Genomic DNA, 22,009 nt, shown 5'->3' on the forward strand with positions numbered 1-22,009 from the left:
ATATTATTGATGGTTTGGTGTTTATTGTGTTCCTGTTATTTCTGTTTTTGATAATTGAGGCTCCCTCCACTAGTACTGTGTTTTTTTGTTTTTTTAAATATTATCATTTCTTATATCGGGTGACATGATGGCGCAGTAGTTAGCGCTGCCGCCTCACAACAAGTCGTGTGTTCGTTTCTGGGCCTGGGGGCCTTTCTGTGTCGAGTTTGCATGTTCTCCCAGTGTGTGCGTGAGTTTTCTCCGGGTTCTCCGGCTTCTTCCTACAGACCAAAAACATGCATGTGAGGCGAGTTGGACATTCTAACTTGTCCATAGGTGGGAGTGAGAGCAAATGTTTGTTTTTATTTGTCTTTGTGGCCAAGCAATGAATTGGCGATTTAAAAATAAGTAAGTCTCCAAATTTCAATTTTCATTATTGCAAACAGCAGGCATCCGTAGGTAGGGGGAAATGACGTAACCAGGAAGTGGGCGGAGTTAGCCTCAAACCTCGAAGTATGTACCGACGCACCTTTGCTATGTACAGTTGTAGTAGATAAAAACTATCGAACCAAACAGAAACTTAAACGAATTGTTACCGAGTGGACACAGTCTAAAAAGATTGTGAATATGGCCGGGAATTTGAGTGATGACGACATTTTTCATAGTATTACTATGGCAGATGAAAGGTGGGTGTTCTGGAAGAAATGTGTCTGTTTGCCTTCAATTGCTAGTAGGTTCTGCTTGTTATTAAAAGATGAAAACATCGCGTTAGTCTTTTTTCAGTCAATTTGTTTTAATCTCCGTTTCTCTCTCTCCGTGTGTCTCTTACGCCTTTATTGAACAACAGCTTGCCATTCACATGGCGTTTCGGTTTTGTAGCATTTTAGACCTCATTCTAGCGTTTGTGCGCGGTAGACGTTGCTGACGCTAACGAAAATGAGATGGGGGGCGAGGGGAGGGGGGGTTAGGGGCATTACTTTGTTGTTGTTTTTTTGTTTTGTTTTTAACTAACTGTGAATGTAAATACAGTCGTTACTTTAACTCTACGTATTGATGAGGTGATGGTTGTGTAATTATCCTGCAGGTTCCGAGGTGAGGGCTACCGGGATGGGTTTGAGAAAGGAACACGCCGAGGACACCAGGACGGCCGCAGACACGGGGCCTCTCATGGGGCCAGGTTGTCGTCAGAGGTCCGTCGCAACGTCAACATGTCACCAAAGCCGTTTCGCACTCAAGACTTGCCAACTACTGTATAACGGATTTATTGACCTTTTCCAGATTTCTTTCTATGATGGCTTTGCTTTCACATGGAAATGTCTTCTCCAAAACAATACAGATGTAAAATCAAAGTATGGACATCTTTTTCTTTTTTTTGTGCATTTACTGTTGCCACATATAAAATGTATATGTATAGTGTTTTTAGGGAATTCCTGGAAAACAATTCTTCCTGTGTGTTTGTGTCATCAGAAAGCGCCTGAAAGCAGTACAGTCTCTCTTAGTTTTGATCCAAAACTTGCATCATGATGACCCGCAATCGGAAAAGCTACAGGAGGACATGGAGAAAGTCCGCGCCAAGTTCAGACAGGTATTTTACTACTATCGTTAAGAACAGACAATAATTTGGGTTGTTGGGTTATACTTCACAACTTCTCATTGGACTGTTAATTTTAAGAGCAATGACTTGTAGTTAGGTTTCATGTTAGCGACGGTGCATATCATATCTAATTTACTTTTCACGTTAATTTCTTTATTTGTTGTTTGTTTTTTCCAGGTTTTTGAAATTATTGACCATAACTGCACATATTTTATTTCCTGTGATATTCTTTAATATTGCAAATACACAACACAATACCCTTAGTTTCTTTGTGTTCTAGTTGTTTCATGCCGGTGATATTCTGGAAACAAGTCTAATTAAGTTCTATTTTTGCTTGCAACTTCTCTAAATGTACGGCCGTTGAACTAACTTGCTAAACTAATTTATCATGTAGGTGTGCTCCATGCTGAGTATCCCAAGTGACTTCAAGGATTTCGTCCACATCTCTGAAGGAACATCTTTCTGAAGCTCTGCTTGAGACAAAGAGGAGTTGAAATCTCATTGACTTCGAGGACAGGCTCGACGACAGCTGATGTCCTGGAGGCGCTGAATCACTGTCTGCTGTGGTTATTTCAAGTTTTGGCACTACAGTATGTGTATTTATTTATTTATCTTTTTTAAATACTTCTTGGACATATCTATCAACTATTTTGGTTTTCATAAAGAACTTCTGACAGAAATTCAAGTTGTGCATCATGTAGATCAAGATGTAGAACAAGTTGAACATAATAGTCAGTATCATCCATCAGCTATAATAGTGTTGTTGTTTCACTCTTGCACTCGGAAAGTCGACAGGCAAAAAGCATTGAATCCTTACATTTTTTAATATCATGTGTGTAGTGCCACGTTTTTCAACCTTTCCTAAGCCACGGCATATTTTTTACACTGATAAAATTCCCATGGCACACCACTAACCAAAAATCGTATAAAATGACACTTTTTAGCCTAATAATGACAATATTGTCTCTTAATTTATTTCTCCTCACTCAGTGTGACATCTGGGCCTGTTTAGATGCACACAAAGCAGATATCCTAGGAGGAATTGTGGGAAATACAGTCACATTCCCTTTAAGGCACAGTCTATCGACAATGACATTAGTATATATATATTTTTTTTTTAAACTAATTCAGTGAAACTGGGTAATTTTTCACGACACACGCGCAGTGGTTGAGAAACATTGGTGTACTGTATATAGATAGCTTTATTAAACTTTTTTGATGCTGACTTAAGTGTTTAAATTATTAAAACTTGAGTATGAAAATTGGTTAAATTTCTTACCGTCATTCTTTTGTTCTGTTGTCTTATTGTTGCTTTACTACTATGATGTTAAGTGAAACCTCCTAAAACCCATATATGTGCAACCTAGAACATAATCTAGGATCTATGTGTAGTGAACCTCCTGCAACCTTTTTGCTGTGAGGTGACGTCGGTAAGCACTGCACCACTGTGTCAGAGTGTGACTGATGAAAAGACTATCATGCCTTCATAGGCCTGAAACAGTGTCTGGCCACTAGAGAGCAACATTGTCCTTCAGTGAAAGCCCATCCGACTGGTTCTTATACAAATTTTATATTGTTTAGTTTGGGGAAAAGAAAAAAAAAGACATGTTAATTTTGTCCAGAGACAAAATGGCTCAACAGTACCATTGATAATAAGCAATGCGCACAATGAACTTAAAATGTTAATATGTTCTTTTGAGTTTGTTTGGGACAAACAACATGCTAAAAAGCAAAAAATAACTAACCTTATTTTTTTTTACACACCCAGAAATGTTGTGCTCTGGCTGACATTCTTCATTAGGCACATTTGTGAGTTTTCACAGTTTGATTGATTAAATGTTACTGCAGTGGTTGACTCTCTTAAAATCACATAACATTTCAAAGGTTTGCGTGTGTCAGGGTATATTGGGGACTGGTGTGTGCAGTGTTACCAACAGCAAGCGAGGGCTTGTCTTCCAATCAGCATCTGAAAGCAATCTCAAAAGAGACAGGGTGACCAGGGGAGTAAAGGGACACGGGCGATCAGCAAATGAAAGGCTACATTCAGACAAGTGTGAAAGTACAACTTGTGCCTTCTTGAAGAAAGTTTAAGAGTTTTGAGAGAGCAGCAAAGTTAGGTCACAAGAAAAATGGAGAAGCGAATGAATCAAATGGCCATGAAAGAGTTAGAAAAAGTTGAGAGTGATGTAAATAAAAGCTAACAAGAGAGAAGGTGCAGAGTGAGAGGGGTGAGGAGGGAGGGAGGAAGGGGGCTGGGCTAAGGTCTTTAAGAGAATGTAGAGGAATGTAGGGAGCAGGTGGTGAGTGGTGACATGAAAAGTGGTGGTGACAAATGCAGCCGGCTTGTAGCTAAAGCCTTCTAAATTAAATAGTGGCATCAAATTTCCCCTTGAGTACACCAACAGCTTCACAAAGAGGGACTTTTCATGTAGAGGAACACAACATATGAAGCAAAAGGATAAGGCAGTATTAGATAAAGTATTGACAAATGCACTGAGGAAATGGGAATACAGAAAGCAAAATAACATTTTGCTATTTAATTGTCCTATAACTCAAGAAGCTATAAAGTCCTTAGTAAAGCCATGGCTGTTGTTGCAATCATTTATATTGTTCGATTTGATTAAATGATTATTTGAATAGGTCAAAAAGTATGTATTTTTTCCTTAGGATTAAACAATAAACATTTTTAATGTCAGTTGATGCTCAAAAGCCCTTGGATCAGGTCGAGTGGCTGGACATGTATGAGACCTTATAAAGGCGTTTGGCTTTGAGAAGGTACTTACTTATAGACTGGAAACAAATTTTGTATGCCTATCCTACTGCAATTGTTTTTATGAACCAAGATGTCTCCTCTGAATTCCCACTATTTCTTGGAACAAGACAGAGACCCTAGCTCGCCGTACCTTTTCGATTTGCCGAGACGCTAGCTCCAAAAAATACGCCAGCACCCCAGAATATCACCTGTCTTTACTAAAAGGCTAGAGCAACCAGTTGTCTGTTGCTGTATGCAGATGACATACTATTATATGTGTCCAACTTAAAATAATTAATTCCGGCAATTATGGTATTTTATAATTTCAGCTCCCTTTCAGGCTTTCGAATTAACTGGGGGACAACAGTGAATATTCATACCGGTACATTTAAACCATAACAGCGCAAAACTGAAAAAGGTGGTTTGCCCTCTGGGTGGGTGGAGAGATCCTGCCTCAGGTGGAGGAGTTCAAGTATATCAGGTTCTTGATCACGAGTGAGGAAAAGATTGAGCGCAAGATCGACAAGCGGATTGGTGAGGTGTCTGCAGTGATGCAGTCGCTGTACTGATTTGCTGTGGTGAAGAAAGAGCTAAGCCGAAAGGCGAAACTTTCGATTTACCCGTTCCTACCCTCACCTATGGTCATCAGCTGTGGGTACTGACCAAAAGAACGAGATTGCGGAGACAAGCGGTAGGAATGAGTTTCCTCTGTAGAGGCGCTGGACGCACCCTTAGGGACAGTGAAGAGCTCGGTCACCTGGGAGGAGCTTGAAGTAGAGCTGCTGCTCCTCCACACCAAGAGGAGCCATTTGAGGTGGCTCGGGCATATGTTTCGGATGCCTCCTGGACATCTCTCTCGAGAGGTGTTCCGGGCATGTCCCACCGGAAAGAGACCTCAAGGAAGACTCAGGACGCTGCAGGGACTATGTCTCTCGGCTGGCTTGGGAAAGACTCGAGGTCCCATCGGATGACTTAGAGGAAGTGACCTCGGCCAGGGAGGTCAGGGTGTCTCTGCTGGGACCTCTGCATAAGTGGCAGACGATGTGTGGATGGATGGCACAAAACTAGATTCAGCTCCCTTTAGAATCACCAGAGACTGTCACACATACCCAGGGGTGTTTATCGCCGGTAAACCTGGCCAGCTACTTGAGGGAAGTTGGAATTTAAAGATTAAACAACTGAACCGGAATATTGAATTTTGGAATACCCACCTATTATCACTGGTAGGGAGAATAAAGGCCATGATTATGTGGTATAATGTTATTCCCTCCAATGCCATCCCGCATTCCACAAGACACTTCAGGAAATAGCACTCAATGTTTCTCTAGCAAAACAAAGTGGTACATATGAACAATCATCTTTGTAAACAAAAAAAAAAAGAGGGAGGCTTCGGCCTACCTATCTACTAATGGGCAGTCCTTCCAAATATTCTGGCCATTTAGGGGAGTTTGATGCTTACTGAGGATACAAAAAGTATACATATTTTTTCCCCATCCCACCTAAAATCAAGCCGTGATTGGTCAATTCACCTCTCACTCTAAAACTAAGTGACACAGCTTGGCCTTATCCTGGACTCATAAAGTCCAAACTAATGAATGAGCCAGCTAACTGGGTGTTGATAGATTCTGACCATTCTAATTGGACGTGTTTTCAGGACAGTGACACTTTCATTACTGATGTGAACTTGACAGTGGACTCATGTGGATGAGAGAAAATGTATTAAATGTGTTATATTAAATAAAATTGAATTTTAAAAATTCCAATTCCAAATTCTAATAATTCTATTTTATTTAATAGCCTTATTGTTGGGTCCAGAACACTTCTAGACCTTCTCCGAAGGCATAGAAGTCCCTGAAAGTTTCTCACTGCTCCACAGTACAATAATATTTTCTAAATATTCTAAATATAAAGAGTAATAACATATAAGAATATTGTGATGAAAAAAGTGAAAACATGGAAAGTGTTACAAAGTGTATGTTGGTGTGTGGTTGTGTGTATGCTGAGGGTCTTTGTCTGCTACTTGTTGAGCTGGTGCTGGCAGGCCTGTGGGAAAGGATTAGATTTTCACGCCTTTCCCTCCTCACTGAAGGCCCATCAAAGACATTCCTTGCATAACAAATCAATGAGTACTGTCTCTCTCCCTCTCTCTCGCGCAGACACACACACACACACACACACACACACACACACACACACACACACACACACTGCTGTTAATCATTACCAAACAATTTTAGTTTTCAGGCAGAAAATGTTTTTTTTTTACGAGGGCTAAATATTGTAAGCAGTGTGTTTATTTAATTTCTGTTGTTCATAAAATTAACACCAAGCTACTATTGCACTTGCTTCCATGTATTATTGTATTTTTTTTCTTCATAAGTGACATTGCTAAGTGACTAAACATTGCACATTTGCAAGTGATAGATTATTTATTTTTGTAATGATGATTTTTGGCAATAAATGTTCCCTTCAGGGGTCCCCACATTTGCCTCCATCTAAACCAATCTTCTGCAGCTGCTTTTCCCATGCCAACTAACTTCATGTGCTCTTTGATTCTATCCATATATTTCTTCTTTGGTCTTCCTCTCGGCTTGTTAGATGTATACATATAACATGTACCGTCTGATGCACTCAATGTATGATAGAAAGTCCTTTCAATGCCCCAGTAAAATCTATTGCTATAAGTACAACATGTTAACATGTTAATATACCAACAAAAATGTATGATAATGTTATACCACCTCAAACTTCCAAATTATAGTTTGACATAGAAAATATACAACCTTTGGGTGAATAACATTTTCTTGACTAATGCATGTTTTTATTGTGTAGTCAACACAAATATGAACTCAATGCTTGCCCAATTTATTAAAACCTTGCATTAATTAGATCATTGTGTGGAATGATTTGGAAAAACAAAGCAGTCTATATGGCTTTCTGAGTTTGAAAACTTGACAAAGCTCCTCCCTTCTCATTAAAGGGACAGGAAAGAAACGTCCCTTCTGCCAGGACAGTTTCACACTCAAGGACATACACATATACCATTGTTGTTGTTACTGTTTGCGTTAAACTTGCACAAGTTCAAAACAGATGACTCAATCTGTGTTTAACATTGAACATAGCAATGAACCAAAAAAATACAATAGAATAAAAACTAAACAAAAAAGAAGACTTGAAACTTAAAGTGAGAGACAGAACTTGACTATCACATGAGGTATTATAGATGAAAGCACTTCTGCACAGTCTCCATTTTTCTTGATTTTTGGAGTAATTGGAAAAAAAAAAGAACATCATACACTTTTACAAACAAAACTGTAACAAACAATGTACATAAAAACAACAAATAAGGATGTCATTAACAATTTTCTATGAGAAAATTCTGATGGCACTATATTGACTTTATATACATATCAGCAAAAATGTAGCAGCAAATAATAGAAAAGCGTTCCTTTTTAATCCATTAAACTTTTTGACACTGTTTTAAACATGTAGCTGGGATTTATTTTCAATAGCAGCTGAATAAAAGGAGTGTCTCTCTCTCTCTCTCTCTCTCTCTCATACTCTTTAATGTAAAATTGCAAACATAATCATCTAGGGTTACTCCACTTAATGGACAATGACTCCAAGATTTATTCTTACGGAGAGAGAAAAAAAAGCTGAATCTCCTACTTTAACTCTAAACAACTAAATCACCTCCTCCCTGTTGAGCTTGTCTTAGTCTGAATCACCTTACATCCCTTAGTACTCGTTAGTTCTTGTCTTTTGTTTGTTTTTCACACAAGTCTATAAGCAACATAGTCCATGTGTTTGGGGTTTTGTGCAAAATCGTGTCATTAGCCCCTTCGTTCCAGCAAAGAGTCAATCAATATTGGATTGAGGATGAGTAGACGAGAAATTGTCGGGTTGATTTGAAAGCAGAGAGGGGTTCTGACTCTGAAAGGCGGGCCTGTTCTGGAGGCGTGCAGCTTTACATTATTAAGTGGAGCAAACTTACAGACGCAGGCTGAACAAATAAATATCTGCTACAACAAAAACATGAAGCACAAATTAAGACTTCTTTATAAGCTGTTGTTTTTGTTTTTTTGTTGACTCTGCACACTGAGACTGAATTGACACGTAATATTAATAACGATCTTGCACTTCATGCACAACACGTTTTGCCAGTTCAAAAACCCAACTCTGACTTGAAAGGCAGTTACAACAAGCAGCTGACAGAGACCACCACAGTTGTCAAGCAGCATCACAACAAAATGCTTCCTTATGCGTCGGATCTTTAGTCGAGCAGATAGAGATGCAACTTCAGGTGACGCACTAACTGATTTTTGTCACCTCTCCTGTTCAAACCCTATCCACTCTTTCCCATTTAATGTTGTTTTAAAAACTTTATCACTGTTTTTTCAACAACCCGCAGTGCTGATCAAAAGTGCTTCTTTTTAGGAGCAGAGTAGGAATGGTTTTGTTTTAACGATGGTAAGAAGGGAAAAAGACGACTGTATGCTGCTCTGCTTTAGCTTTAAATGGTTTTGATCTGATCAAACACATGCAAACTGGATGCCGTGAACAAAGTAGGCCGTTGGGAAAAAAAAACAAAAAAAAAACAGCATTGACATCAACACTCTATTGTCACTAGTGTAACACAGAGTCTGAAAATACAATTGATTTGATTCATAAATGTAAATACTTTTAACTTTACTAATGAAGAACTTTTAAATTGTACTTAATAAAGTGACTACACACAACCAAGCTACAAATGTCCATAGTAACAAGACAAACACAGGAGTCTGGAGCTTGAACAGGTGTTATATAAAATAAAGAGAAAGAGACTAAGCTTGCTTGTGGAGTCCTATAACAGACAGGATCAAGTCGAGCAATCAAGTTGTTTGTGGTAATTTTAAGATTCCTAGTTTAGTATTTAATATAATAAGAAAAAGTTCTACAATGTCTGTCTTGTAGCTTTCATTCAAGCCCACGCAGGTCATCCGTATTCATTCCTCATTCCGCTCTCTCTCTCTCTCTCTCTCTTGTACATTTCTGTGGCATTTATTTCTTTTCCCATGATGGGAGAGGACACTGGCAGGAAATGTGACCTGGGTTTTTGTTGCAGGGCAAGCGTCCGTTCGCTTGGCAGTCGAAGAGGACAGCTGCCGTGTGTGACGCGTCTCAATGACAGCAGCGGCCCTCCCACCAAGCGCCACGTTCACAACTTCTCCTCGGCGATCAAGTCATTGTGCGGCACGGCGGTCAGTCATTTCAGATGTTAACGTCCCTCACATCTGTCGGAGTGCACGACAGGTCCACCTCCCCGTCGACGCGTTTGGGTTCCGTGGTGCCGCTGTGCTGCTGGGCCTGCCGCAGGTTCAGTTCTAGCAGAGACTCAATCTGCTCCTGACACGCCCTCAAGCAGTCCTGAAAGCATGCAATTGGTTTGAGTAAACACAGTACTTGCTGCCAAACACTTCATGGGAGCATTCAATGGCTAGTATTAAAGGGGTTTGGTAAAAGCATGTGTTTGCATACCGGGTCACTGCGAATGACCTGCGACAAGAAATTGGTGAGGTTCTGGGAGGACAAGGAAGCATCTTGGGTTTTGAGATAAAGCCCTTGAACGGCGGCCACCACGCTCCCTGCTGCCACCATAGACGGGGGACTCGCAATGAAGTTGACATCTGAGCAAGAGACAAATATGGTTTTCTGGAATGAAACATCTACAGTACAGTAGTTTGACAATCGTAACACGACATTGTTTCCACCTCCTGTAAATGAATGAATGAAACATTCAATCCTACACCTATGGCCTTATGTGGATTTTGTTTGAGATCATCCAATACAATTGCCAAAAATAAAAGAAAACAGGTATGACTCAGATTGAAATATGGCCTTCCCAAAGAACACTGCACTTGAACACAGAATGAAGTGAAATGTTGGTTTTTGTTCAAAAGACCAAAAATCCATGAATTACTATGGCCCAAAACATCTTAGCAAGGGATAGCTGTTCCTGAATGCAGCACACAAATGAATGCAATCTTGGATTGGTTAAGACTAGCCTAGCCTGCAAAGTGCAGTGAGATTAAAAAAAAAAGAAAAAAAAAGTCAATTTTTCCATGTCTTCTGCTATTTGGAGTTCAAAAAAAGAAGTTCCACCCACCTATGACTCTCATTCATTGAGCATTAACATGATATCAAAACTAATCAAATCAAAGTAATAATCTTTTGACATTTGTGTAATTTACTACCATCTCTAACAGCACCATTTGTTACATTGGGGGAGTTGATATACTGAATTGATCAAAAAGACCAGCCTTTAAGAAAGCATGCCAAATCATGACGTGTACGAGTACAGCCGTCATTTCCTCGAACATCCCCAGCAAAGAAAGGTCCTCTTGAATGCGTCAAGAGGACCTTTCTTATGTTGCATTATTAAAACAAACAAACACATCTAATCTCTTGTGGTCATAATCTTTGCAAAATGAAAGTTTTGTTGAAACTCTGTAGCAAAAAGGCGATAATTATTGACTTGTTTTAACATGTTAGTAATGAAGTGATCATCTGTCCTACCTGTTGCACAAAGAGCCACAAAAGTCTGAGCATGTTTTCTGAGGATCTGCTTGGTGGACGGATGGATCTTCAGCTTGGACAAGAAGTGTTCGATGAAATCATGAGGTGTGACTGAAGCCAGATCCCACTTTAGCTTGTTGAGAACCAGCAACTCCATTTGCTGTGAATGGATGAGACCAGAGGTATTCACTAAAACTAATTCACTGTGTGTTACATGTCTGTGCGGTGAACGTGTTGTTTCTAAAGCATTGAAAACGTTTCCATGTAAAAAATGCTTTCAATTCATGAAATCAGAGGTCTTCTAAACAGCATGGAAAAGACTAATGTAAAGATTGTCTTCAGACATGTCTGTAGAATCTTAACCATGCTGTTAGACAAACTGTGATAAACAGCAAACACAGTAGTTTTCATTTACAAGATTGTCTTTAGAGCATGTTGGTCAGGCCTTATATGCATTTATGCAGAACTCAATTACCAGCAGTTCTCCTGGCTGGACAGAGTTGTCGGTGTAGATGCAAAGTTTCTCTGCCGTCAAGGGAACAGTTTCCTTCATTTTGGATGCGAGAAACATGCATGTAGCTCCCAGAAGCTGTAGTCTTGTTTTTCTTGTAGCCTCCACTGATAAAAATCTGTCCAAATAGTTCATAGCCAGCGGAAAAACCTCCTCCTCACATTTCTGTTCCTCGCAGACCTAGGGGGAGGTGGGGAGAAAAGAAAGTACTTGAATGCAGGCCCGTGAAAGAAAATTCCACCATTCACGTTTGTAATTAAGTCTTTGCCAGCTAATATATACATTTATGTCTGTAACAGACATATATACACGTTTGTGGTCTTTTGCGGACTGTTCTAGAAGAAGGTGGCGTCAATGCAAGTTTCATTATGATTTCAACTTACTCATTTCTTTTAAAAAATTATTTAGAAATGTTTAAGAAAAAATCCCAGAGAGTGCACAATTTAAATATAACCAATCCTCCTCAAATGTCAATTTCTATCAGGGTGAGAAATATCGAATTTAGAGACTTCTGCAAATTGCGAATTTGCAAACAAACATTGATTAACTTGAGTTTTTTTTTTAAAAGCTCTTGTCTGCGACATTGAGTAATCTATTTCTATTCTATTTATAATTATACTAATAATACTACGACTACTACCAATAATAATAATGATAATTTGTATGCATATATACACACACACACAAACCCATATATGTACACACTCTTCAAAATTTTGAACAATATTTATGCACATTTTTTTCACAAAAGAGCTGAACCACAAAACCCGACACATCAGAACTTCCTATTGCCCCATTTTTCACTTTCAATTCCAACCTTTAGAGAGAAGTGATATTCAAAGCAACCAAGCTTGTTGATACCATTCAGATAAACTGCATCCCAACCAATTTAACAGTCTCCCGAATTATATGTAAAACAGATGTATTTAAACGTTATTGTCAGTAACTGTTAGAGTATGTTAGAAGAAGAAAAAAAGAAAACGACGTTATTAAAATATTAAAAAACCTTATATATTCTATAACAAAGATGGCGCGCAATACTGGCACGGTCCAGACTGCATACGTGTACGTTACTCTTATTTTGCAATGTTTTCGCCCTAGTTAACCTATCGACTAATACGCCTATCACCATAAAGTTTAACGAACCTTATAAAACTAGAATTTCAGGGCGCTGAAATAGAAACACTCTCCATTATCCTGCTTCCTGTGACAGCCACCTCGCACTTTCGAGGAGGTGCTTTCCATGAGGTTTTTTTTTTTTTTTTTTTTTTTTTTTTTTAAACCAAAGACGTGTTTATTTGAAAAGAAAAACGGTAGATGTTAAATTAAAAAAAATAATAATAAAAATGAAATAAAAGAAATAAGAACGACCAACGAATTGTAGTTGTAACAATCCGGGCGACCGACTCAAACTCTAATCAGCCAGCGGAAAACTACAAAAGCGCAATGGAAATTGCTTGTGTTGCGACCAACCTCGAGCATCCAGGTGGCAACTATTCTCCTCATTTTCGGCACAATCTCTTTTTGTACACACTTAAAGTAGTTGGGAGACGGCTGAGCGTTCTCCTCGGTCTTCAGCATATTGTGCAGAACTCGGTCGTTGAGCAGGTTGACGTCCTGGTACGCTCTTCTGATGGAGTCCATCTCGCAGCACAGCAGCTGGTCCTCCATGGCAGCGGCTCTGTGTGGTGCTGCTGCTGCTGGTGGTGGTGGTGAGTCGCCTTTCAAAAGTCTTCAAAAAAAAAAAATGGAGAAAAAAAATGTATATAACCACGTTGTTCAACAGTGTTGTTCCAAATGGACTGGTGTTGGTGGGGGTTGTGTTAGCAGCAGCAGCAGCAGCAGCAGCGGCAGGCTGTTCTTCCTCTGAGCAACGCGGAGCAACTCTGAGCCACGGTTCGCTTCCTCTTGCCGAACACAAAAAAAAAAAAGAAGTAGAAGAAGAAAAGAAAAGAAAAAAAAAAGAGCCCTCCCTCGCGTTGATCACACGTGCACACGTCTGAGGGCTTGTTGCACATGAACACGGACCGCGGAGCGGAGCAGAGGAGGGGGAGGGGGGGTGGGGTGGCTGCGTGGACGCGCACGGTGGTGACGTGAGCCGTCGGAGGAAGGTGTTGTTTTAAAAATGCTATGTGTAGTAGCGTTTTTGTGGGAGAAAGAGGGCCTCGGTTACCCCCCCCCCCCCAGCCCAGCGTTGATATTGTTCCTCCAGGGGGCCAGACGCTACAAGTCAATAGGGGGCGATAGTGCCCCCCCCCAACCACCACCACCTACATACCCCCCACTCTGTCTGCCCACCAGGGCTTGTCTCTGTCTGCTGTACGCTGCTCAACATGAGGTGAGCACATGGACATGGCTTTGGAACAATACAACTACAAGTCTATTTAATTTCTCAAGTTTATTATGGGCTTGAAAAGAAAAACCACAGTGAACAATGTTGGATAGAGTTAGTCACGAGGCTCATAAGCCTCTGTGATAATGTGATAATCAACATATATATATATATATTTATTTTTTATTTTAAAGTAACTCACCCCATTCTTTTGTTTGTAAATACTTGACTTTATACACATGACGCACAACTGCTCATAGCCTAAAATCAAGTAAAGATATAAGGCTAATCTTGAGCTTCTTTGAACATATATGTATATTGATAGGAGACATTTTTCATGTTAAATAACTTTTTTATATATAAAAAAAACAAATTAAACACCATTATTACTATCTATTGATAGAAAAGCCAGCACTTTCTATTCAGGCTTTTAAACGTTTGTGTTATGGTATAAGGTCAGCATATTTTTTCCATTTGGATCTCTATAGAAAGTTAAGTTTTAAGTTTTCTTTCTTTCTCTAACCACACACACGCACGCACGCACACACACACGCACAGTCACACATGGGAGGAGACTGAAGGTGCACCAATGGGTGGAATTGCTGTTACTAGGCAGATGTCTTTTTAGTCTGGGGAAAAGTTCAGTGCACTGAAAAGCTAACATTGTTATTGATAACCCAATCAAAGTCCTTTGACACAGTATAGTCTTTCAACTAATCAGCAAGGCTTTCCTGTTTCTGAACCCAGCAGAACACTTCTCTGTTAAATAAAGTACAGAACATATCACTAAATTCAGCAGGAGCTGTTTAGTTTAACATCGATGGCTTAAAACTTGTATACTGATCAGGGTGTCAGTTGCCCAGTAGTCGTTTAGTCTGATTATGGACATTTTAAAAAAAACTTTACTTACTTGTGTACTTCTGGTTTTGTTATAATATGAATCACAACTTTCTACATTCTTTGAATTCCTCTCTAGCTACTGGTAGTACTACCGTAATGCTTGAATACTGTTGCATCACTGAAGTTAAAGCCAGTTGTTGTATTAAAATCTGTGTGCATCTCCATTATAAATATTATGTTTTCACCCTGCATTTTAAAAAGAAATACTACTTTAAAGGCAGGTATTCTATCTATTGTTTCTTTTGTTTTCACTTTTACACTCAACTTATGTGAAAGTCTGAAGTATTGGTCTCAATCTGATTTCAACATTTTTAGTGTGTATATGTATACACAAACTTCATATAACATTTAACATTTAAACACCAACAATTATGCATAGTCTGATTTTCCTTTTACCATTTAAATTCTGTATGTCATCATCATCTAAATAAATAAACTGTTATAAACTGTACAGCTCTTAAAAAATTGCATATTTAAAATATACACTTTAAAATAATAAATCTTGTTATTGAAAAAAAAAAACCTCTTCTAATCATAAATGTATTATGACTTCAATATTGTATCTGTTGGGTGTCATTAAGTGCCCAGAAAGACTGTGGGAAACAAAGGGAGTTTGAACATGTGACTTTTGCAGTGGGGTCCTTTTAGCAGCTTTATGGTAATGGAAAAGGAAGGCCCTTAAAGGGCCAGCAGAAAAACTGAAGTGAAGCCAGTTAGACGCAGGCCACCTCAGACCACCTACGACTATTTGAAAACTAATTACTGTGGATTTCAATTGATTGAAGAAGAATAGGGAAGCCAACATTCAAAAATCATGGCAATGTTAATAGATCAAACCACATGCAGAATTAGAGGTTAAGAAATGTTGTGACATTTATAACAGACAGCGACCAAATCCCAAATTACCAGCGACTCATGTAATAGTATTACTTTTAGAAATGCTCATATTAAAAGCTACTGAAAATGTCTCATGAAATTCTTATGGTACTTCTCATTTTAAGGCAATGTAGGTATATGGATTTTAGCCTAGATAACCAAATTAAATTGATGAATACAATGCAGTTAAAAAATAATTGTATGGTTACAAGCTGGATATGACATTCCAAAAATGGTGCCGTCTTGTAAACAAATATGAAATATCATAAATGTGCAAGGCCAAGTCCACAGCCGACATCTCCACAGCAAATCACCTGCCTCCATCTAACCCTCTGTCCTCTGCACTCACTACTCTCACACCAACTAACTTCATTTCCTCATTCACTCCTCCCGTAAATATTCTATTTGGTCTTCCTCTGGGAACCTCTGGTCTTCCAACCCTAGCATCCCTCGACCCATATGTTCATTACTTCTTCTCTGTATATGTCCAAACCATCTCAGCCTGGCCTCTCTGGCCTTGTCCCAAAAGCATCTAATGAGCTGTGCCTCTGGTGCATTCATTCTTGATCCTATCCATCTTGATCAACCCTCCAAAAAAAACCAACGATTTATGCCCAGACCACACATATATGAACACTTTTATAAACCTTTTAAACTTTGTTTTTTTGAATATGACCTTTGATCAATAACGCACGCAAGTATGCACGCACAGACACGCACACACACACACACACACACACACACACACACACACACACACACACAATCAGAAGGACTGACCAAAAGAGAAGAGAGGTTTCTTTTCTGTGAATAAAGTTCCTTTTCAGCAAAGGGCAGGTCTGCAATGACCTTGCAAAGATGGATAGGAAGATTGTCCTGTGAAGTGATCCGCAAATGCAGAAAGGCAGGGGGTCAGTCTGCCAGTGTTTGTGTGTGTCCTGCACCTCAACTGACCTAACAGCACCTCTTGGGCTGGCTAGATGGGTGGGTGCTGAGGGGCCATGTAGGGCCAAGGGCAAGGATAAGTTGAGGGAGAAAAAAAAAAACAGGACAATGGAGTTAGTAGCATTTGGGAATGGGGGCAGGGTGGCTAGGAATGCATGCATCCCATATCGGACACGCACAGCTTGAGTCGAAAGGTGGTGCATTGAAAAATATCTGGGAATGGAGGTCGTCGCGCTGCCGAAGCGAGGCTGAAACTGGCTAAATGTGAATCATATCATATTGTATATAGTTTTCAGTGTTTTTTAATTTTCAATCAAGACAATAATTGCAAAAAGAACAACTTTGCTATAGGACCGACTCTTAAAAATCAAACTTCTGTAGCCAGACGATGTGACAGCCTGCGAGGCTTATTCCCACCCTCACCAGAACGTTTGCATAGACGGAAGGATGATCTCAAGCAAGGCTTGGATCAGCATTTTTCCATGATAGTGGGTCGGGGGATTTAATTTCCTACCTCTGCAGTTTATGCCTTTGTGGGAAATGCTCGCGAAAAAGCAGTGAGTTGTGAGTGGGTTGTTTAAATTGTCATGGTACTTTATTAATACAGACTGTTTCTGAGTATCCTTTTCTATCCTGAGTAGACCTGCAAAAACTTACTGAGTGCTCACTTTAAACCTTTTACATATTGATTCTTGACCCCTTCTGTTGATAAAGAGAAATTATCTTGCAAATAAAACTTTTTCTTTTTCTTTTTTTTTTACCGCAGCCTCATGGCAAACCAGTGTATGATTGAGCTATGTGGGGTCTAACCAAATATCAATATCCGAGCTGGTCAGCACAACCTTGTAAGTGTGACCCTTTGTATTTATCCTGGCAGCTGCTCTCACATCGACTTAATATGCTCTAATGCGTAAATCCCCAACTTAATAATGCTAATATGCACTATTGATTACTGACAGATTTATCAGTTTACGCAAGGACATCCACTGTCAGCTTAAAAAAAAAATAATTGTTAATTGATTTTTCTTGTTCCTAACCCCAGTTTATGAACTTTAACATAAACACATTAGCATTATTTTTTTTGGCAGTTTAGCCATAAATGATTCCGACCTGCACTGTTTAAACATATTTAAATTTTATTTTATTTTTATTTTTTTTAATTCTCAATAAAAAATAAAAAAAACTACAGCAAGCTACATTTAGATACATCATACGCATGCTACTGATGACACATGAACACTCAGGGCAAATAAATATTCAGGTCAGATGGTTAAATAAAGGCTGCTCTTGACTGTCATTCTGATGTCCATCTCTTTAGTCACCTCTTAATAGGATCAAAAGCAGGACCTTCATGGCAAGGCATACAGCAGGGCGTAAACTAATGCAGAACACGCGCCACCATCACCCATCTGTCCCAGATGGGCTGCCAAACTCATCCCTGAGGATTAGGATATTCCTAATCATGACTCACCACATGTGTGGGTGTATCTGTTTGTGCTCATGTTTTCAAGAGGTGGGTATGGATTTTGTGTAATTAACCAGTGGGTTGTCCCGCCTGTGTTTTTCATTGTTTGCTTCAATACTTAGATGACTTTTTTTGATTTTCATGTATTGTTTCAACCGAGTCCTGAAAGACTCGGTTGCCTTACCTACTCATCTTTAAGTAGTGATACATTTTAAAATTTTACACCATTTTTTATTTTGGACATGTCTAGTAGTATGTATGTATGTAGAGAATACTGTGGGTTGATGTCCTGCTCCCTTTTCTAATTTGAGTAAAATTATTTTCTGTGGACAATTAAAGTCCTAATACATACCCACTAAGTGTGTTTAATTCATTCATTCATGGGGTATCATTTTTATGGCGGTATGACCTTGGCGGTGATGGAACCCACAACAACAGCTTAAAGGCGTTCTACCACTGAAACTCTGAGGTGGTTAGAATTAAGATAGGATCTAAGACAAGGTGCATAAATTCTGACACACACAGGTTGATGGACTATTGATGCACATCTGGACGCCTTGCCTTGCCTTAATCCTCTTCACTTCGGATGGAGCAAATAGCATCTGAACAACAATATTCTGGCTTTTCCTCTTGGCTTCTCTCCAGCGGGCGTTTATCTTCTGTAGTTCGGCACTTGTGGTTCGTCCCCATGAGCTTTCCGGGTTCCTCGGTGTATGTCCCATCCACTTCCATTTTCTTCTTTTTATGGTTGTTTCCAGCTCTTCCTGCTCAGCCATTTTTCACAGCTCCTCATTGCTGGCTTTCTTTGGCCAGCAGATGCCACTTAGCTTCCTCTTGATGGTTACAGTTTGGACAGGACACTCGACGCTGTTTCAACAGTTTCGACGCTGGAGTTAAAAATCCTTAGTTTTGGTTTTGTCCACAAGGAAATGTTGCTGGATCTCCAGAATCTGCTTAGGATTGAAAACATTTATCGTGCGTTTCTCTCCTAGGCCATTACGGCCTCCTCTGTTCCTCCAAAATTTGAAACTATGCTTCAAAGGTAACGAAAGGTAACAATCTACTGTCTCTATGGTCTCTTCTCCACACTTAATTGCACCAGCATTTGCAGGCGTCTTCACTCTCGTTTACTTAATTTTTTCCATATTCATTTTTGACCCAATCCATCAGCACTTCTCTTCTTAACTTTCTGCCTCATGTCTGTGATTTTGTGGCTAAACAAGCACAGATCTCTGCAGATTCTATGACCTTGGTCTGGTTTCGGTCCATCGTATTCCTGTCTTCTCGCTCGTCAAAGAATGATAAACAGTTGTTATTTTAATGCATAATCACAATAGACAACCCTCAGATTCTTTTTTTCATAATATAATAATGATAATATAATATGATATAAGTGTGAGTGGATGATCTGGATCCTGGTGATGTAATTATTTAAGTAAACCCCCAACAGTTGGTTAATCCTTTAACAACAGCTGTCATACGCATTAAAGTGCAGTAAACTGAACTTTGGAATGCTTTAGCACAGACACATACACACACAGATACACACATACACATACACATACTGTAAATGCATCAAGAAGAGGAATCAGACAGACCGAATGTTTAGTAAATTCAGAGGGTGGTTGACAATATGACATAGCAAGATGAACAGCAAATACTATTGGAAAGGTTTTTTTGTTTTGTTCTTATCCGTTTCAAGACCATAAGGAAGAGGTTCATGGAGCTGCTTGGAATCGAACTAAGATGAAAGTATATTTAATTGTGTAGATTTTAAAATCCCAGACTTGGTGGCTTATTTAAGGTTGCGGTGATGCAACACATGGGAGGTTATAATAAAGAACGGGACTCAACTAGCAGCAATTAGAAGATAAAGAAGTCACATTTTTATTCATGTATGAATAGGCCGCTAAGAGAAAAGCATCAGGAAGAGAAAAAATATTTAAAAACTTTTTCTTTATTCTCAGAAGTTCTCAACTGCTGTTCTCCTGTCCAAAAAAAAATTCATAAAATATAATATTAAAGGTGATGATTTGATCCACGTGAACTATTTAGCCCCCCTACAATAAGTTTGTAGAGTGCAGCTGCTGTTGGGTTATGTAACATGATGCTGCATATGTTTCACATGACTAATTGGGCGACACAAAAAGAAGGAGGGAGGAGGCGATGTTAGGCTAAAGAAAAATACGGGGATGAGAGGAATACAGAACAATGTTAAAGAGGATGAGAAGTCTTGGCCTTCAATGTAAGGATGAGAAAGAGGTTGGTGAAATAGAAAGAATACTATCATTAGTTCCTGTTCCTTCAGTTTAAATCAACAAGTGTGATCACCCTTGTAACCTGTGTCTCCTCCTCTCTCTCCTCTTGTTCTCCAATCAATCTAAATTGATTGTGAGAGCTATGGGCTTTGACCTACTTTGAGGAACAATAGCCCCCCTCGGCTGTTTCGGACATTCTGATAGTTTGGAGGTCACCCAGGCTTGAAGATTGCATGGCGGGCTAGGAGAAGGGCGGGGTGCACCCCTTTATCTTTTCAGAACACAACCATCTTCTTTGACCCCAAGCGGCAAAGACTCTAAAGGGTCAGACCAAGCAGATCTAGGAGTGTCCAGACATTGTCGGGCTCTACCAGCTGCCTGCTCACCTTTATCTCTGTACAGTGACAATAGATACACAGCATATATTGTTCACACAGCGTTGCCTTGTCTTTTAATTCAATTTAGTAGCAAAACTTTCCATAATGCATTTTTTTTTTTTTTGGCCTAAAGCCTATTAATTACATTGCTATTCATTGCATGCATATAAACCAATATATTAATTTGAATCACAGCACAGTATTTAGAACAGGCAGATATGTCGCAGCCATGAACTGAGGTGTAGCCATATGTTGATAGTATTTTTTTTTTTTTTACCTACGATTGTTGCACCTGTTGCTTATCTGTTATAAGAATATGTCACCAAAGAGTCCATTTCAGTGCCACAGAAATTCTGAGATGTGTCACTATAACGAAATGCATCTTGTATAACAGGATGCAGACACTGCTTGAAAATAGTTTTGTAGTTGCAAGGCTGCGCGGAAGTGTGCATATTCTGTTGCCCTTCTAACTGTTATCATATAGAAAATGCACTCAAATGGTTGAATTTTTCCTTACACGTATTTGCACACAATACAAAAAATTAGGTAATTATTAATGCTAATGAAATGAACCCCTTGATAAATAATGATAATAATACTTGCTCATGAGTATACACGCCATCTCTCTCTCTCTAACACACGTGTGTGCATGCACATACACAGACGTGTGTTTGTTTCAAACGAAGAGGCTTTTAATATTGCCTTCATCATGCTTGTACTGTTATCATGTTTTTCTTGTGGTCCCACCTCAGTTAAGTTGAAATTCTTTATCGACACATGCTTATCCAGGCCCACAGAGACAATATGAGGGAGAACCACCTCAGATAACAAACAATTTCCCCTGTTGCAGAAAAGGTGTGGTAGCCATTGATGAGACAGCCCAAAGTAGCTGCTCTGTCTTCCAGTGGCGGTGGGAGCTAATTACTCGTGTTAGTAGCTAATATCACGTAAAGCCGCACTGTCATTAACTAATCCAGTTGTCGCTGAAAAGCTTAGGATTTTTCCACTCCAATAGGTTATCGGCTTCATAGTATTCCGACTTAAGCGGAAACTTTGCAAGTGGGTCACTCTGTTGCTGTTGGTTGCTGTTCAGGTCTATAGGGCTCCCCCTAGAGTTCCACGGTGCATATCGCTGACTTAAAAACCAGCCATCATCATAAACAAGATATCGTTGAAAAAGTAAAGCACCCAGATTGGCGTTATACATTACAACGTTGACTCTGGATGGCCTGACTGTCACTCTGTCTCTGTCTGGGGGAGGGTTCAAGCATCACTGCTGAGCAGGTAAAACACAAACACTGTTACAGTTCAGTGGCACGTCAGCCATTCCTTTGTTGGTTAAATAGCCCACGAGTTGTGTCTTCATTAAAAACTGGGTCTTGCCACGAGGCTGAACGCAACACCTCAACACAGATGAGAACACGATTATTGAACAAGAAACACACAGCAAAACACCTCTAATCTT

The 22,009-nt window shown here is 39.5% G+C and overlaps 2 protein-coding genes across 2 annotated transcripts; one reads left to right on the top strand and one right to left on the bottom strand.

The window, feature by feature from the left end:
- Positions 1-458: 458 nt before the first annotated feature.
- Positions 459-2,838, top strand: lto1 (LTO1 maturation factor of ABCE1). Its single transcript, XM_076011256.1, has 5 exons — positions 459-665; positions 1,064-1,169; positions 1,258-1,328; positions 1,447-1,564; positions 1,968-2,838. The coding sequence occupies exons 1-5, from the start codon at positions 607-609 to the stop codon at positions 2,037-2,039; spliced, it is 426 nt and encodes a 141-aa protein (XP_075867371.1). The 5' UTR covers positions 459-606; the 3' UTR covers positions 2,040-2,838.
- A 4,281-nt stretch (positions 2,839-7,119) lies between these two features.
- Positions 7,120-13,155, bottom strand: ccnd1 (cyclin D1). The gene is made up of 5 exons (XM_076011267.1): positions 12,865-13,155; positions 11,356-11,571; positions 10,881-11,040; positions 9,843-9,991; positions 7,120-9,731 (listed from the first exon to the last, which is right to left on the bottom strand). Exons 1-5 carry the CDS (start codon positions 13,060-13,062, stop codon positions 9,576-9,578), a joined length of 879 nt encoding a protein of 292 aa, XP_075867382.1. The 5' UTR covers positions 13,063-13,155; the 3' UTR covers positions 7,120-9,575.
- Positions 13,156-22,009: the final 8,854 nt, after the last annotated feature.

This window comes from Nelusetta ayraudi, unplaced genomic scaffold (genome assembly GCF_046127955.1).
Source record: "Nelusetta ayraudi isolate G7.1 ecotype Tasmania unplaced genomic scaffold, CSIRO-AGI_Nayr_v1 ptg000005l, whole genome shotgun sequence".
Lineage (NCBI taxonomy): Eukaryota > Metazoa > Chordata > Actinopteri > Tetraodontiformes > Monacanthidae > Nelusetta > Nelusetta ayraudi.